At 43.1% G+C, this 13,164-nt stretch overlaps 1 protein-coding gene across 1 annotated transcript in view; it reads right to left on the bottom strand.

Moving 5' to 3' along the window:
- LOC150076892 (uncharacterized) overlaps window positions 1–11,254 on the bottom strand; it is a 34,002-nt gene extending 22,748 nt beyond the window's left edge. Inside the window, exon 1 of the mRNA XM_090385718.1 lies at window positions 11,188–11,254. Within this exon, the coding sequence (XP_090241844.1) occupies window positions 11,188–11,235 (48 nt within the window). The 5' untranslated portion in view covers window positions 11,236–11,254. The remainder of the gene's footprint in view (window positions 1–11,187) is intronic.
- Between the last annotated feature and the right edge of the window lie 1,910 nt (window positions 11,255–13,164).

Below are 13,164 nucleotides of genomic sequence, written 5' to 3'. Positions count from 1 at the left end.
TTTTTGTTTTAGGGCAGTTTTCATCTTGAGAATTGAGGAAGAAGTCCGTTGGTGCTAGATGAGGAGAGCAATTTGCATGGTTGAACTCTACAATGTCATGGTTCATCAGAAATACCTTCACCCCATGTGGGTTGGGCAGGAGCATTATCCTGCAACAAGATACAGTTGACTTTCTCTCGAAATTGTGGCCTAACCCGGGACATACGCTTCAATAGGGTTTAACATTACGTAATACATGCATTCTTCTATAAAATCAAAGAACTCGAATCAAAGAGTTGAGCCAGCTTAATTTCATCTGCCGCCACCTCTAGTCGCATCTTCTGGATAGGTTTGGTAATAAAGATAAATCATTTGGTATTTTGGTAATAAAAATGGTGCTATTTGGTAATAATAAAGCAATATAACATGTATGGGATTTTAAATCCTACAAAAAGTAAAATTCATTTAAAAATTCTTATTCTTTTCGAAAGACTGAATAACAGTTAGCACTCCTGTTTGCTTACAAATCATACGACACCGCAATGCGTACTCGAACGTACTACGTACGTCGTTTTGCGTGCAGTGGGGACTTGCGGTTGGCAGAGTGAATTCAATTCAATGTACAGTGGTGGACAAAAAAACTGCATTATTTGTGAATTTTGCAAATAATGTGTTTTCGTTGCATTGTGGGTTGCAGAAATGTTCGAAATGCAATTGTTAGATGGGATATATATCTCTGTGAATGAAATCCAATAAAAAAAACTCCACCTGATATACCTAATTGCCATAAATATCTTTCCAAAGAGTAAAATGCGTAATTAATAGAAATATGAGAAATCATGCAAATGGCAATCATGACAACCAAACACACATTTTATTGAATTTACGTGTACAAACTGAAATGACAAGTTAACGTAATAGTATTATATACTGTAAATCAGCAAAATAAGTCCTCAATATTTTGTTGTTCCTCCTCGATCTGCAATTACAGCCTTGCAACGATCTGGCATAGAGTTAATCAACTTCTGGATACACCAATTTCGTGGTACCACACCCTTACAGCGTACTTCTGCAGCTGAATCTTACTTGTTGACTTCTTCTGAGCAATTTTAGACGACATTATGTACTAGCAATTTTCAAATGTGGACTGTTTCCGGGTCAGTCCAACACTAATGCCAGCATTTCTGAGGTATGACTGCACCTTAAGGGAGAAAAACGAGGGAAAACATTGGTGTAAATATGCTTTAAGCCTTGTGAGACAAGAAGACGAACTCGTCATTAAATCTAAACAGCATAAAACTTACCAATTTTGCTGTGTGGCAAGGAGCTCAGTCCTGTTGAAAAATACAGTTTTGGACGTCTGTGTGGTGATCTCTATAAACGGGTTTCTATCACTCCTCCAAGATAGCAGTGTAGATTTCTGCATTCACCGTTCCATTAATAAACTTAATTCGCCCCACCCATCCTTTTGCTTGTTATGCATCCCCAGATCATCTGACCGGCGGGGAATTTTACAGTCGGTTTTATGCAGTGAGGATGGTATGCCTCCGATTTTCGTCTTCCATATGGCTTCCTATCCGAGCCATGCAGGTTGAATTACAATCACTGAAAACAGTGATTGTAAGTCAAGTGCTGACGTTAAAACATTGGTGGCCAAAACTCTTAAATCGGTTTTAAAAAATGTTAAGATCAAGTCTCTTACGCTAGTGAGGAACAAAGAAGTCTTGCTGCATGCGGCCTCTAAAACAGATATTGAGTGTTTGTCCTCCTCGGAGTCATCAGCTCAGGTGTTCCTCGCAAGGAAAACCCCATTGTGCTGATTTTTGATGTCCCAAAGGAATTTACACGTGACGAGATACTTGAAAATTTATATAATAAAAATCTTGGCTATTCTGATTTTACATTTGGGGATGTTAAGAACGGAACTTTCTTTCACTTCTCAACTAAAGCAAAGTCAAATTCATCTGTAAATCGGGTTGTTAGTTTTTCTGCCAGGATTTACAAACATATAATTGGATCCTGAGCTGGATATCATCAATCTTCTCTTTCTTTGTGATTCCTTTCTACTTTTGACTCTCTTCCCCCTCTCTTTGCTCCCTCTGTCAGGGAAACACAGGAATATATGTTTTGTTTTGTTTTTTTTGTTTTGACTGGTGCAGCATAACATAAGCCTCAGGCTTCCTTGCATCATATGGCTAATAATAATAATAATAATAGAGACAATCCCGAAGTTTCTCACTGAAGGACTCACATATCTGAAGCCTAAAGACGAAGATACAAGAAATCCAGCGGAATATAGGCCAATCACCTGCCTTCCAAATATGCACAAGATCCTGACCAACTGCATAACCAGGAAGATATTAAACCACTTGGAGAGCTAGAACATAATGGCGAACAGCAGAAAGGACGCAAGCAGCTGAGCATAGGATGCAAGGAGCAATTAACCATAGATACCGGGATTATGGATCAAACCTACAAGAAGCGCCGCAAAATGTACACAGCTACATCGATTACCGCAAGGCCTTCGACTCCGTCCCTCATAGCGGGCTAATAGAGGCGCTGAACATCTACAAAGTCAATCCGATAGTGACAAACTTCCTAGGAGAAACGATGGCGACATGGAGTACAACCATTAAGGTCGAAAACAACACAACCAGGCCAATCCCCATCAGGAGAGGAATCTTTCAGGAAGATGCCCTGAGTCCATTGTGATTCTGTCTAGCACTTAACCCGCTATCCACTATGCTGAACACTAGCAAGTACGGATATAACCTGATTCGGGAAGAAGAACCTGTACACCCTCACCCACCTGATGTACCTGGATGAAATCAAGCTCTACGCCGGAACAGAGAAGCACCTCCAGCAACTACTTCAGATCACCGAAGAATTCAACAATGATATTAGGATGGAATTTGGTCTAGACAAATACAAGACCCAAGGATTGCACCAGGGAAAGTTAGTGAACCGAACCTACCAGCTGCAGACTGGTAAAGAGAACGGAGCCATGGCAGAGGGAGAGGTCTACAAATACTTCGGGAAGATGCAGGCTCCGGTCTCTTTACCAGTCTGCAGGTTGAATTACAATTCAGAGGCTCAGAAACCTGCTGAAAGCAAAGCTGAATGGAAGGAACACAGTTAAAGCCATAAACACCTATGCAGTCCCAGTGCTAACATACTCCTTTGGGGTCATAGATTGGACTAACACCGAGCTGTAGGATACCATGAGAAAGACAAGGACAATGATGACCAAGAGCCGCCAACACCACCCGAAATCTGCCGTGGAGAGACTGACAATTGCCCGGGAAGAAGGAGGAAAGAGCCTGATAGATCTCATTGAGCAACAGAAGACAGCGATAGTTAACCTGAAGGATTACTTTCAGAAACACACAGCAGCACTCCAGTAGGCCATAAGGAAGATAAACAAGCGGTATACTTCACTCAACCTAAGCAATGAGTCCCCCCCAAACCAGGAGGCACAAACGAAGCTAGAAAGATAGGCAGAGGAGACACTCCATGGCAGACACTACAATGATCTCCATCAACGTCACATAGATAAAATTTCTTCCAATGCATGGCTCGCGAGCGAGCGGGACGCTCTTCCCAGAGACTGAAGGATTCATGCTCGCCATCCAAGACCGGGTAATCAACACCAGAAACTATAGAAAATACATCGCCAAGGAGCCCGGAGTGTCCGATAACACATGTCGACGATGCCACCTGGCCTCAGAAACGATCCAACACATCACCGCGGGGTGCAAGGTGATCACCCAGACCGAGTATACACATAGACACGAACAGGTAACCAGAATAATACATCAGAAGCTAGTGAGGAAATACCAGTTGGTCGAAGAAAGTGTACCGTACTACAAGTACGAACCTCAGGCAGTACTAGAGACCCCAACCCACAAGCTGTACTGGGACCGCGCCATAATAGCGGATGGTACAATCCCGCACAACAGACCGAACATAACCCTTGTGGACAAGAAGGAAAAGGCTACCTATCTGATTGCTATAGCAGTACACAACACTGGCAATCTGCAAAAAACCCATGCGAAAAAAATTAGGAATACACGAACCTAAGACAGGAGATCAAAGAGATGTGGAATATGCAATAAGTAACGACCATCCCGATCATCGTGTCAACCACTGGTATGGTGCCGAAGATCCTTCATAACAGCCTAGCAGCGATAGGTCTCCCAGCGAACACGTACAAGGAACTCCAGAAAGTCGCAATCCTGAACACCTGTAGGATAGTCAGAGAATTCCTCGACCAATAGTAACACCAGACATAAAAACAAGCACCCTGTGTACTTGGTAGCAGTACCAGTCACGGAGTGGAATCCCCCAATCAGGGAGAAATAATATAAGAGCAATAATAATAATAATAACTTTGGAGTGCATATTTCTTGCCTGGAGCCCTCATAGACACAGACCTTATACTGTTGTGACGAAATGCTTCCACTGTTTTTATTGGATTTTTTTTAATTCCAGGGAATTAAAAAAAAACCAATAAAAACATGCGGGATCCCAGGAAAACGGGATCCCGGATTCACGAGAAAGAAGCCATAGTTATGATGGACATCGTCATGGCAAGATCCAATCTTCCTTACAATTCGAGGGTACAGTTTTACAAAAAGGTGTTAGCAATTCGGCCGCTAGATACCCACCGGACCCTAACCTATTGGTAACTATCTAGGAAGCTTCCTGATCAGCTGGTGTGTAATCTCGCTACCTCTACTCTGCCAGAGAGTGATTGGAGGGAATTCGAGTAGTGAGTATGAGGGGACATTGTCGAGGCCACATTATGTCAAGGATCTGGCTACATTCTTACCATTTGTACGCCATGTCCAAAAATTTCATTACTTCATACAGCATGTTTTCCCCACCTTTACTAATGGAACAAACTTATCTGCGAAAAGATCTAAACCTCGCAAACACTTCTTTCATTTCACAAATATATGTCTCAATGATGTCCATTTTCACTTACAGTCTGTCAAACCTCACGTACTTTTTCTGAAAGAATCGGTTGAATTTGAAAGTTATCGGTTGAATCAACCTACTCTCATCTCAGTTGTCCGATTTATTTGTTGTATGGTTCCTTTCGCTTCAAAGGTAGCACTTTTGAATATGTCCGTTCTGATATTCCCTGTAAGAGACGTAGTAATTTGGAATCTCCTGTTTTCGATATTCTCTGGCTTAAAATCCTTCTACCACATTCTGTCAAATTACTCTGTTGCCTTTATCGTTCTCACAACTCCACTAATCACTGCGAACTCTCTGACTTCCTCACGTTGAAACTTGACTTTCGCCGGTCCAACTTTCCTAAGAGTGAGGTAATTTTCCTAGGGGGTTTTAATGTTCAGAACTTCAGCTGGCTTCCATTTTCTAGTCACATCAACCCAGCTGGTCAATATTCTGAGACTTTTGTAATTATTAATGACCTCACACAGATTGTTCATTTGCCTACTAGAATACTGAACAATTCTAACCATACAGCCAACACACATGATCTTTATCTCACGAACAACCATTCTAAGTACGCGGTCGTGGTGAATAGTCCTCTAGGCATCTGAGATCACAATTTGATGATGGTCTCTTCTCCAATGGAGCCTTCCACTCAGGGCCATTCCAACTTCGTGTAATTTGGCATGACAAGAGTGCCAAATGGGATACGGTAATGTGCGTGATTTCTTTTCTTCGATTCTTTGGTCACATTACTATTTCAAAACTTTGATTTGCTGAGATCGTGTCAATAAAATTATTCATGTTGGGATGGAATCCTTTATCCCACACTCCATTTTAAAATCTCGTCCTTTATCTAAGCTTTGGTTTTCCAATAAATGTGCTAAAGCTGTTCAAAAGAAGAAAGTCGCATATCCTAATTGGCTCGTATCTAAATCTTCAGGTTCGTGTTCTACCTACAGCACAGCACGCGACAATTGTATTGCAGATATTAATCAGTCCGAACTATATTTCGAACAGGCTGAGAGTAGAGTTGAAAACTTGCTTCTTGCCCAAATGGTAGCCGAGCATTCTGGTCTCTTGCCAAAGCCATTGGCAGCAACTGTTGCCCGTTTCTGTTCCCACTGCTGTCAAAACCAGATGGTTCTATTGCCACTTTAGCCAAAGACAAAGCTGGCCTGATGGCATCCTATTTTTCTTCCAACTGGTGCATTAATGATTTTGGTAAACCGCCTCCCACCATTCCCAATACGTTCTATTCAATGCCTCCTGTGGTGGTCTTTCGTCAAAATGATGTGAGAAGGAAGGATTTTGAAAAAAAAACTTGATGCTAAGAAAGCTTTAGGTCCTGCTGGTATTTCTCCCCTTGTTCTCGAAACCTGTGCTCCTGAAATTACTCCTGCTCTGTGTCGCCTGTTTTCTCTTTCTTATTCCAAAGGTGTTTTTCCTTCTGTTTGGAAATTTGCTCATGTCCAGCCAATTCCTAAAAAGGGTAACAAATCCCTCTAATCCAATTAACCAACAACTCTTAAACTATCTAGAAACGTTCCATCTTATCAACGATCTCCAGTATGGATTCCGGAAGAGTCAATCCACTGGTGATATTCTGGCTTATTTTACCCATCTTTGGACAAATTCAAAGGAAAAGAGTAGTGAAACTCAAGCAGTTGCTCTTGACATTTCAAAGGCTTTTGATCGTGTTTGGCATAAAGGTCTTCTAAATAAGATTCCATCTTATGGTTTTCCAACTGTTTTTTGTAATTGGGTATTTAGTTTTCTCTCCGACTGCTCACTGCGGGTGATGGTAGATGGCTCTCTGTCTTTTGACTTCACCACGAATGCTAGTGTTCTCCAAGGTTCAGTTCTTTCTCCCTCTCTTTTCCTTTTGTATATTGATGATCTTTCATTGACTGGAAATCCTATCCATAGTTTTGTTGATGATAGCACATTGCATTCCAACTTCCAGTTTGAGAAACCTTGCTCTGTCCAAACAGTTTAAGCCTCCCGAATATCCTCTACCAATTCCTTAATTCCGATTTCCAAGTAATTTTCTAATGGAACAAAGATAACTTATTTGAATTCAATACTTTTGTAACTGAGTCCTGTTTTATGTCTCGCAAAAAAGGATTATTCTGCTCCTATGCTTATCTTTGAAATGATACTCCGATTTCAGGCAAGATCACATATTTCTTGGAGATCACCCTGATTTTTAATCGCGCTCAACGTTGATTTTCTTTCAAACAGCTGTTCACTCTGTAGAGATTCCCACATCTGGGGCGGTGCCCACGTAACCTCTCTCAGGCTTGTAGATTCCATTCAAAAGAGGTCAGTTAAGTTAATTAATGACTCATCTCTAACAGTGTCTCCAATGTCTGTCTCATAGACGTTCTGTTTCTGCAGCATGCCTTTTCTATAGACACTTTTGGGCACTGTTCTTCTGAATCGGTTTCTATGATTCCCGCTTTCTGTTCCAAAGCGATCTGAACACTTCCGACAATCAGTCAACATACTTTTACTGTCCACCTTGAAACTCAAAGAACAAACTTTTCTTCTTCCTCCTTTATTCCTCGAACTCAGCCGGCCTCCACAAATCAAGATTGACCAGAAAACAATTAAATTCTCAAAGCAGCTAAAGTACCTAGGCGTGATTCTAGATCCGAATCTATCATTTCAGGACCACCTGAAATATTTGCGTACAAAAAGTCAGACGATACACTGCATTGGTTGCTAGAGGCACTCGCAGAGACTGGGGCCTAGACAGACGGGTGCTACGTCTTTTCTATAAAACCATCTTCACCCCAATAGTCACGTATGCGTCTGGCGCATGGTATCAAAAAGCCACAACTGTTATCAATAAACGAATCATTGACTCGATTCACCGATCAATCCTTCTGACCATTACTCGAGCTTGCAGCACAGTGCGCACGCATGCCCTGCAAGTCCTTGCTGGTGTCCTTCCACTGGACTTAGAGATCATTCGACGGGGCCTCACGCACCACCTGGACAAGGGTATCCCACAGACATGTTTGGGATTCACCACCGACATCATCAATAACAAGACTATGGAAAAGAAAAAGGTGCATACTCACCTGCTGCAGGTGTGGCAGGATAGATGGGCCACCTCGCAAAAAGGCGAAATCACCAGAAAGTTTCTGCCCAACATTGGCCGGGTTTTTCCGAACTTCCCACCCTGGTTTTCCCCGGGCCTACAAGTCACATAACCTACTGACAGGACATGGAGCTCTGAATGCAAAGCTATCCCTACTCGGAATACAGGAAGATCCCATCTGCACCTGTGGGGGGCTGGAGAGCTGGCAGCACCTCATACATGATTGCCAGCTGTATGACGACCTCCGCAGTGCATTCATCGCCAAAATACAGTATCTGCCATACGGCCAGGAGCACCACATCTTGAACACCAGGGAAGAATATCAGGCTATCTCCAGCTATGCACTGGCCCTGTTCACAAGACGAAGAGCTCTTATCGCAGCGAACCGCAACCAACCACTGACACAATAAGGAAATGAACAAAACTCGAAGGAAATCGTCCCGCGGAAGACGCCTGGAACCCAACGGCCTCCGATAATCAAGGCACTAAACCCTGAAGTGGACCTAAAGTCGAATAAATGAGAAATGACTCTATGAACAACATTGACGCAAACACCACATGGACGGGAAATGTCACAAGAAAGACCCCACAAACGCCGACAAGCAAACCCGGACCTTTTGACGGTAAAGACTGCAGAACGGACGGGAACCACCCCATGAACGATCACGCTTCGGTCCGATCGCTCCTGGGAACGGACTAGGACCATTAGCTGCTCCGCTGCCAAATGCTATATGGCGAGCTGAATGGGGTACCCTAACCCTATTCATCTTTAATTCCCTATCCCCGGCAAGAGGGAGAGGAGACATGCTCTGTTTCCTCCCTCCCCTGCCGACCCATCTCTTCGCCGAGTGAGGCATGGGCCTACCTCACTGACCACTTGGGGTCGCCTTCTCTATCATCCCCATGCTTCTGCCCTTCACCCCCCAGTCTTCAGTCTCTTCCCCCACTCTACCTGTATACCTTATCCATGGCAGGGGGAGATAACTCTTCTTCGTCTCCCCCACCCGCCATCCAAACTCCCCTGTGGTGTGGCATGGGCATGCCATACTGCCTAGCAGGGGTCATCTTGCCAGACAAACAATGGGCACAACACATCACACTGCACAGACACGGCCCACACACTTTCAAGTCTCTGGCTTGACAGTGTACTGTCCTCGAGACAGCGAACACACGCGGAGTGGGAGAAATCCCAGGCGCCGTCTGACACGAACATACCTTATTCCTCGAACTTCCATTTTCTGGAACAACCTTCCTTCGTACGTATTTCCTGAAAATTACAGTCTACAGAAGTTCAAGTCTAATGTGACCAAATATCTTCTCTCATCTTCTCACCTATGCAAGGTTCTAAGTACTATAGGTTATAATACCTCTCGTGTTTGGGGTTTTCATAAAAAAAATGCTATAATTTGATGTCCTTAAATTGCAAAACACGATATCCTATTCACAATTTCTTTTTCAATGAAAATAAATCATTTGGATTTTGCTGTCAGCTTGTGCTTTCGATATTTAACGATCATTGGATTACGATGACCCCATCCGTAATGGACTATGCCGCATAGCTCGCAGCATAAAAAAAGCAGAACAGCTACGTAAGCTACACTAGTAGTAATTTGCTTCTGGTCGTGAGAGTCAAAGTGAAAAAGTAGCAGTTATGGGACGTAGTAAAGATATTACGGAGTTTCAAGGGGGCATCATCGTGGCAGCTCTTGCATAGGGTGCTTCGATATATAAAAAGTCATGTTTTGTCTGTTTCTTAGTGCCAACTGTGGTGAAAAAGAATGGTGTCAAATAGGTCAGACCACTTTGGCCAAAAGAACTGTAAAGGATTATAAGATGGATGTTCGTGATGAGCGAACATCCATCTTAACCCGTATTTGTGTCTATAAATTGCTTGTGATCTCTGGTCGATTTGCCTATTTTGCTGGACGAAAAACGCCAGTTTCTGAGGGAAAAAAAAAACCTTGTTATCTAACCCTGAGACCGACTAACTCAGCCTCGGAGTGAAATTCAAGCCCACTGAAGTTTCTCGCGTCATCGACGGGATTCGAACAAGAGCCTTTCCACCCGGTATGCGGAGGACGGTGACGATACCACTGTGCTACCCACGCAGACTGATGTCAACGATAAGCTAGTTGGACATTGGAGGACTGGAAATGAGTGTGCTTGTCAGATGAGTCCAAATATCTTGTGGAACACGCCGACGTGTGTGGCGAAAGAAACACGAGTCCATGAACCCATCGTTCGTGGTGCTCACTCTCCAGGCACTTGTGGGTGGTTGTTTAATATGGAGAATGTTTGCTGGCAAGAACTAGGGTCCCTGGTACATATGGGACAACGTTTCACTGGTAAGGTTTTCCGGCATATTTTAGATTCTGTGCACTCTGCATTATCGCATTTTTCGCTGAGAGAAATGGGATCTTCCAAGACGTTAATGCGCCATGTCATCTGGCCCGCACTGTCCACGAGTGGTTCTAGGAACACAGCCAAGATATCACCCATCGTCATTGCCTCCAAAGTTTCCTGACCTTAACCCAATTTTACATTCAAAGGGGATATTTTGGAACGGGAAGTGAGGGGTATGGACACACACACACACAACCGTTACCTATTCCAACATTGTGGAAAGTCCTGCAGGTAGCATGGCTGCAGAACCTTACGAATGTCTTCAAACACCTAGTGGTCAATGCCTAGGCTAATAGCGTCTGTTATCTTTGCGAACGGTAGCTCAAAGCGATACGTATTACGTCATAAATCTGTGCTCACTCAGTGTAGATATAACTTAAATATCGTCCAGTTCAGCCAGAGAATTCCAGTTTTTCCTGGCGACTAATTGTGCTTTGTTTTAAGAAACATACTCGTAAACTGTTAGTCCACACTTCTTCATCAGATAATTTCCGATTCATTCGTATTTTCTTTACATGTATAGCACATGTTAGGAAAGAGCACATTACTTCCAGTAGGAGAAAGTCCATTTCTCTTTTCTATGAGTGTTCTTTCTGTGTAAGCGCTAAATTAAAATGTACTCACCTACGTTATAATTTAGTGCGTATATCTTTTTGATATCTTGGAGTCCGTATTAAGATTAGATAAGAAAGCAGCTACACTGAATATTTTAGTAAACAAATTGCGCAGCTTACCTGTACTGGTCCATCCCAAGGATTGGGGATTACTCGTTCTTCATCCATAATGTCTGTGAGCAAATTAAATACTGTAGAATTCTACAAGGCTAGTATTCGAAGGAGACCTTCAAAATACGCCCTTCTTACTGATGCCAATGTTTTTATTCTTCTCTGAGAATGGAATTTAAGATTTTTCCTGGTTTTTAACTGCCGTTAATTTGCTTTGCAGAAACTCCCACTTATCAATGAAGGAATTGTGTAAAAGTTAAATGTCTGTCATTTTCGTTTTACGTGTGGATGGCTTTCGTAACTTCGTGAAGAATAAGGAAGACTGCTTCGACAGAAAAAATAATTGTTGGTCCTGAGGGTAATTTGTTTTTGTCCTTATATTATTTCAGCAGAACACCCTGAATAAAATATATATACACTGAGTGGTCCCTGAATAATGACCACCCCTATGAAAACTGAATGCGACCCGTTGACCACGTGAGGAACGAGAGTGCGCAGTTAGTGGAGCTAGGTAGCGTAGATAAGGCGTCAGTGGTTCAGCAGGTAGTAAAATTCCGAGCGTGATGGGTAAAAGAGGATTTATCTGACTTTGATAAAGGACATATTGTGGGTGCTCGACGAGCTCGTGCCTCGATTTCCCAAACGGCTGAACTGGTGTGGTGTTCGAGAGCCGCTGTAGTTAAAGTGTACCAGGACTGGCGTCAAAACGGTCAAACAACGACTCGACGGCAAAACTGCAAAGGTCAGCGAAAGGTTGATGTTAGAGGTGACCGCCAGGTCCGACGACTCGTACAGGCGCAGCGCTGTTGAACAGTTGACTGCCCAATACAACACCGGCCAACCCGGAACAATATCTGGTCTGGCCATGCGTCGAACGCATGAGCTATACCAGCAAACGACCCCTACAGCATCCTCTCCTAGCCAAGGCTCAACGGCGTAAAAGACTCTCCTGGTGCAAAGAGCATGCAAGTTGGACGTTAGAAGACTGGAAGAAGGTGGGCTGGTCGAATGAGTCACGTTATTTACTCCACACCGTGGATGGTCTTGTACGGATTTGGCGTGAACAACATGAGGCTCTTCATTCGTCATGCATGGTATCAAAAGTGCAGGCCGGTCGAGGCGGTTTTATGGTGTGGGGGCAGGAACTTGGACCCCTGGTGCATGTGGAACAACGTATCAGTTGTCTCCGTATCGTCAACTGCTTGCTGACTGTGTACACCCCGCTATGTTACACTTTTTCCCGAATGGGGATGGTGTCTTCCAAGATGACAATGCGCCGAGCCATCCGGCACTTGTTGTGCAGGAATGGTTTGAGGAACACAGTTCTGACTTCCAGCACATCGATTCGCCTCCGAACTCGTCTGATATCAATGCCATAGAACATTTATGGGACACTATGGAACGACATATCAGGCATCTAGATACACTAATCACCTCCATACCTGCTTTGCTCGGCGCATTACACACAACTTGGTTGGCCATACCTCCCGAACGCTTCCGACATCTTGTTGAATGAATGCCACGTCGGATAGCTGCTGTAGTGAGGGCAAAAAGAGGACCTACGAAGTATTTGGTAGGTGGTCATAATTCAGTGATCTCTCAATGTATTTTATGACGACGTTAAGTGTCGGTTGAAATATAATCATCCATTAAAAACCATCTTAAAATTTAAATGTGTTGTTATTTATCAGAAATAATACAAAAAAGGAGCAAAATTTGAAATTTGTAATTTGTAATTAATAAATTTTAATATTAATGAGGAATTTTAATATTAATGAAATAACTGTTGTTATTTTGGAGTAAGTTCGAGAATTGTAATGGGGGAAAATAAATATCACCCGAAACATGATTTCAAATAACCAATTATGGTCGATTTACCGTGTTTCCTGGAAGAAAATTCCGCGTTTCAAAGGGGAGAATCCTTGCCATCTACACCTGAGATTGACTAACTCAACCACGGAGTGAAAAAAGCCCACAAACGTTCCA

The sequence above is a fragment of the Mastigoproctus giganteus genome, chromosome 12, assembly GCF_048544385.1.
Source record: "Mastigoproctus giganteus isolate SK-2022 chromosome 12, ASM4854438v1, whole genome shotgun sequence".
Classification (NCBI taxonomy): Eukaryota; Metazoa; Arthropoda; class Arachnida; order Uropygi; family Thelyphonidae; genus Mastigoproctus; species Mastigoproctus giganteus.
The sequence above is the reverse complement of the archived record's forward strand: the minus strand, read 5'-3'. Positions and strand labels throughout refer to the sequence as shown.